The sequence below is a fragment of the Salminus brasiliensis genome, chromosome 17, assembly GCF_030463535.1.
Source record: "Salminus brasiliensis chromosome 17, fSalBra1.hap2, whole genome shotgun sequence".
In the NCBI taxonomy this organism is placed as follows: domain Eukaryota; kingdom Metazoa; phylum Chordata; class Actinopteri; order Characiformes; family Bryconidae; genus Salminus; species Salminus brasiliensis.
In genome coordinates, this window is record NC_132894.1 from 3,146,144 (window position 1) to 3,152,143 (window position 6,000).

At 43.9% G+C, this 6,000-nt stretch overlaps 1 protein-coding gene across 1 annotated transcript in view; it reads left to right on the forward strand.

The window, feature by feature from the left end:
- Window positions 1–6,000, forward strand: part of LOC140538108 (histamine H3 receptor) — a 36,197-nt gene that overhangs the window by 28,515 nt on the left and 1,682 nt on the right. The window contains exon 3 of the mRNA XM_072660539.1: window positions 2,739–6,000. This exon is cut by the window's right edge and continues 1,682 nt beyond it. Within this exon, the coding sequence (XP_072516640.1) occupies window positions 2,739–3,629 (891 nt within the window). The 3' untranslated portion in view covers window positions 3,630–6,000. The remainder of the gene's footprint in view (window positions 1–2,738) is intronic.

The window sequence follows — 6,000 nt, forward strand, 5'->3', positions numbered from 1 at the left end:
GTTATCTAAGAGCTCAAATCGGTTGCCGTCTCCAAACTTTTGCATTATGCTTCTTTCCTTTTTTCACTGTAAAATTGCACACAACTAAAATAATACAGTAATTAATAGGTAATCATTTTTAATTTTTTATTAAATATTTAATTTAACTCTGTGCTTTCTGGAGCTCGGTTTATCTTCTACTCACTATTACTACTCTTCTCAGTACCAGACATTTGGACCAGGACAGAATTTTGCAGGCCACTATAGATGTTGAACCAATGCCTGCATCCAAAAGCAGAGCACTGCTTAAATATTAATATCTAATATTAACTCTGATAAATATTAAAAATTAAAAACTCTAGTTTAAGCAGTTTTCCAGTAACTTCCACCACCCAACACCAAAATGTAAAACATGAACCCGAAATTAATGTTAACATTAATATTCAGATATTTTCAGAGGAAGTGTACAAACAGATTCCCTCAACACCAACAACATTGATAAAATGAATAATACATCAGCTCTAAAAGCGCTGGGTGGAATAAATTTAATGCAAAAAATTGCACTGTGCTTTTTACACTATTCTATAATTCATTTTAGATATTAAAAAAAATGAAATGCGACCATTAATTTCACATACTTTAATTTTATTTGGTCAAAGTGCAGGTACCAAAACAAGACGACAGCAAATAAGCAATTATCAAAATGTATGAATGTGTAAACCGGTTGAATACTGGTTAGGGGAGGGGGGCCGAAGCTTCAAAATTAAGCACATTTCTGTCAATATTTTTGATATCACAGATATTTGAGCAGCATAAAATCTAGCAAGCTTCATCACACACTTCATCTGGATGGTAGACGTTCATTATTTCTTAAAGGCTTCAAAGAAAGTTGTTGAAGCAGTCTCAAATGTCTCAGATTTGATGAGGAGTCGTCATGCAGGCGCAAAATCCATCCAGTGGAAACTTAGTGCAGCTGAAAATATCCAAATTAGTGGTCAACAAGTAAGTGAAGGCTGCCAGGGCCTATTTCTGGTAGCTCTATTTAAGACAAGGCCCAACCCACCACCCACTGCTTTAAAGAAATCATGCAGAGGAAAGGGTAATAGAGGCTTACGTGTGCCATTCAGCAGTTGACCGATCTGGTAATCTGTCCTGAATGCTAAAAATAAATAAATAAATACATAAACAAGCTCTACAGAAAAACATGCCCAACTGCGTAAGCAGGCAAGTAGTAGTCAGCCACAGTAACACGCTGTACTTCACACCATTATGTCCAGATTTCTCTTCTTTTCACATTGGATTAATGCAGCATACACTACTTGTGCAATTTGGGACACAGCCCAAACGAGGCCTAAATGTAGTTGTACTACCAAATGAACAATATCCAGGATTTAGGATCTATATACAAACAAATTATGGTAGATATTTCTTACATATACAGCACAGTACAGAGGCTTTAGGCCCCTAATCATTTTATTTTACAGCAGTGAGAGAGTTTCTACTGCAGATCTCTTCAGAGGAGAAACAAGAGCTTCTCATTCTGAAGAAAGAAAGTAGTGAGATCTTGTCGGTGAGCTAGTCTGAAGAACAGAGCTCGGTTCCTCCAGGTTTCTCCTGGACGCCTCCCAGTCCAGCCAGCACAGCGTGGAGGATGTGTTCAACTCCATCAGCAGCAGCAGCAGCAGCAGCAGCTCACCTGATTTACCATCATTAAGCCCTGATTTACCACCAAACCAGGTGTTGATCTGAGGAGAACTCTAAATAATACTAGACTCCATGAGAGAGGAGAACTTTGGAGATGTTCTAATGAGGAACACAGTGATTGAGAACCACCAGCACTTTCTGTAGGAGTGAAATTATTAGTGTTTATTCTAATATCAGTGATTTACAGTGATTTAGTGATTTAATCTTTGCACAGTACTGTCTTTAATACACTGTCAGTCATATTTCTTGTTCATATTCAGTCTTGTGGATGTGTCTTTTGTCTTGGATAGACCTAAAATAGTAAGAATTTTTTATTTATGATTTAAATAGGATCCAGTGTAATTACTAGTGTAATTCTTTTCATTACACATGTTTTCTTTCCTCATTTTAAGGCACACCGTGCCTTATGAAATTAGCTGCCAAATGCCAGTCTCAGCTGCATGTAAGGTTACTAATTCCTTTGTTGCTCAAAGACGCTTTGATAAATTGGCTATTAATTTAGTTCAAAGGCCTTTTCTTCTTCGCCTTCAAAACTCAAGGCTTTATTGGAAGCAGTACACAGTTCCACCAATCCACACTACAGACCAATGAGCTTGGTTATACCTTGGTTCTTTAGTATATTCAGTATCTCCAAAGTTCTGTATAGAACCATGTCAACCCAAAGAATCATTTAAATGTATAAATACTTCCTCGAATAGTAAGCTCTTCTTCATATACCAGGAAAACCTCTTACACTCTAAGGACAAAAGTATTGGGACACCTGCTCATTCAATGTTTCTTCTGAATTTAGTTTCTGAAAGTGTTAATAAGAGCTGATCCTGCTTTTGTTGGAGTAACTGTCTCTACTGTCCAATGAAGAAGGATTTCTACTAGATTGTGGAGTAGCATTGATGTGAGGATTTGACTGCATTCAGTGACAAGATCGTCAGTGAGGTCAGGTATAAGGTCAGGGGCCAGGAACGTAAGTGTATTGTCAGTTTTACTGTTCTTTGCTTGTTGTGGGCTATACCCGTCTATACCTGTACCTGATTGTCCCTGTGTACCCCATTCTCCAGGTGAGGTACCGGGCTCAGCAAGGGATGACCCGTCTGGCCGTTGGGAAGATGCTGGCCGTGTGGCTGCTGGCCTTTCTCCTCTATGGCCCCGCCATCATCTTCTGGGAGCTGGTGGTTGGAGAAAGCATTGTGCCGGCAGATGAGTGCTATGCAGAGTTCTACTGCACGTGGTACTTCCTACTGAGTGCCTCCACCTTTGAGTTCTTCTCACCCTTCATCTCCGTGGCCTTCTTCAACCTCAGCATCTACCTCAACATCCAGCGGAGGAACCGGAGCCGGGCAGCCCGCCGGTGCATCGAGAGAGAGGACGGCTGGAGGGTGGCGGATGGCGGCGCCTCGTCGTCCTCCGCAGTTTTCTTCGTCAAGACGCGCAAGGTTTCCTCCAGCGAGCCGGCGGCCGTGTCCGCGGTCATCGAGGAAGACGAGGAAATCTCGCCTTCCTCCAGTGGAGGAGACCCCAGCAGCAGCCACTCGGTGGCTTTGTCCATGAAGACCATCAACAAGAAGAAAGGAGCATTGGGCTGCTGGTTAAGGACTCGCATGATCCAAGCACAAAGCCCCTCCAACTCTTGCACACCTTGTAGGACTGGAGGGCATTCCCGCCTGTCGAGGGACAAGAAGATCGCCAAGTCCCTGGCAGTGATTGTGTGTGTCTTTGGCTTGTGCTGGGCCCCCTACACCTTGCTGATGATCATCCGAGCAGCCTGCAGCGGCACATGTGTCGAACACCACTGGTACGAAGTCACCTTCTGGCTTCTCTGGCTCAACTCGGCCATCAACCCTTTCCTGTACCCGCTGTGCCACAGCAGCTTCCGCAGGGCCTTCGCTAAGATCCTTTGCCCCAAACGGCAGTCTGTGGGGCCCCATGAGGAAAACCCATCATGCCAGTGATGGAGCTAACCCAGTGGGAGATCTTTTGCACAGTTGAGGATTACATCCCAATGTTGAGGAATTACTTTTGAGGAAAGTCAATACAACTAAAGGCAGCTTAATTGCGTGGAGTATACCGTGGTTCTCCGTTCCCCTTGAGAAGACAACGGGGGATCTTCATGACGACCAGTTGAGCACTCATTTGTTGTTTTCTTGTTTTTGTGGTTTGAGAAAAAGACAACACTACTGACTGGTGACCCTTCTGAAGCATACTGCAAGTTGGAATTTCAGTAGCGAAAAAAAGTGGTGAATCTGTGTATGTGCATGACTCTACCGGCCCAACATTCAGCTGTTAGGCTGGCCTCGAAATTGATAATCGTGGATTCTGCTTCATGGACGCTCAGCTGGAGAAAGCTCTAAGCTCTGAGGGAAAATGCCACCTTTCAGTGAAGAGAAGTGCTAAAAAAAAACCCCACTGCTGTTTCTTCAGCTCTCTAGCTCCAAGTGCAGCACGGCTCTGGAAGGGAACGAATCAGCTGCCCTCCAGGGGACCCTGAATGTAGGCTGGTGTTGTTCTTGAACGTGAGACAAAGTGGTGTTGGTTTTGTCATCAGTAAGAGAATGTGACTCGGAAGGCATGATGAGCTCAACAGCTGAACTTCAACTTCAGTTTTCCCTGGTTTGAACCTCACTCGTGGTTTACGAAGTACTTCCAAATTGACCGAGAGTTAGAGCGCAATTATGTGGAGTTAGAATCATACCATCAGAAAAATGTGTGAATCTGGGGGCTCTGTGTGGCTCAGTGGTCTACCACTATGGCCCCAGTTCAGAGTTCGGATCCCTAGCCATGCCGCTTTGCCATCTGCAGCCATGCTCTTTCCCCACAATCACTCTTAAGCTACGTTGGCTGGCGATGTATCTAGTGTTGAATGGGTGGGTGGGGCTCTGTGCGGCTCAGTGGTGTACCACTATGGCCCCAGTTCGAAGTTCGAATCCCTAGCCATGCCGCTTTGCCATCAGCAGCTGGAGTCCAAAGGAGCACAATTGGCCCACAATCACTCTTAAGCAATGTTGGCCAGCGATACCACCATGGTGGCAGATTGAAATGAGGCTTGGCATGTATCTAGTGTTGAATGGGTGGGTTAATTGGCAGTGCCAAAATGGGAAATGTTTGATAAATTAAAAAATGGGTGTGTAGAAGAGCATTATTTGAACATTATAATAGCATATTATATTATTATATACAGAATTAGATGTAATTAAATAGTGTTTCAGTCCAGAAACAGATGCTGTGTGTCACGGTTGTGAGTTTGGAGGCGGCACTTGTCGTAAACACAATGTAAGCAAAGGCTATATTGTGGATAGTTAGAAGACTAACAGTTGTAGAGCACACACAAGACCAGAGAAAGCAACCCAGAAACACAGGCCTCCTTATAACACAGACCTGACAACTGAGGAGGATGATAGATGGGCAGAAACAAGGAACAGCTGGGAAAGGCGGGACTAGGGCGGAGAGTAGGTACAAACAGAAACAGAGCCCTGAGCTATTGTGTACCAGGCAAGGAAACGCCCAGATCAGACAGAAAAACAGGGTAGAATGGTCAAAGGCATGGAAAGCATGGGACAGATTCACATTGCTAATGGTACAACTCTAACTCCACATAATTGGACTCACAAATGTTGTGTGATTGTGTTGGTGGCGTATACAGTGCTATGAAAAAGTGTTGGTCCCCTGTCTGAATTGCGTATTTCTAATTTGTGCACACATCAAACACTGTATTACATCACATCTTAAACCAGAACCTAACACTGCATGAAAGAGACCACGAGGGGGCAAAGACCACTGCGTGATAGACGTTTTCATAAAAAGTATTTATTAGGACAATAATATCAAAACTCGACCTTTATGTGAAAATGTGATTGCCCTCTTCCTCTCAGTGGCTGTTTACAACCCTCTTACCAGCAATAACTGCAACCAAACGATTTCTGTCCTTGGCCACGCCTTCTTGGAGAACTGCTAGAGTTTGTGACATTTGTAAGCCTTCCAGCATTAATGGGGTGTCTTAGGTCCTGCCACAACCCAATTTCAGTAGGGTTTAGGTTGCGACTTTGTCTAGGTAGACTCGCGCGTGTGCTTTGGATCATCGTCTTTTTGCATGACCCAACTGCACCTCAGCTACAGCTCACTGAAAGATGATGTAAAATAATGCTCCTGAGGAACTCTCTGATTCCCAGAGTTTGCATTCATAGGTCTGTTATTGGTGGCAAGGCTTCCAGGTCCTGATGCAGCGAAGCATCCCCAAACCGTTGCACTACCGCCACCATGCTTCACAGTTGGTATGAACTTCTCTGAAAAGCACTGGCACATTTTTAGCTCTGCATTACTGGACCC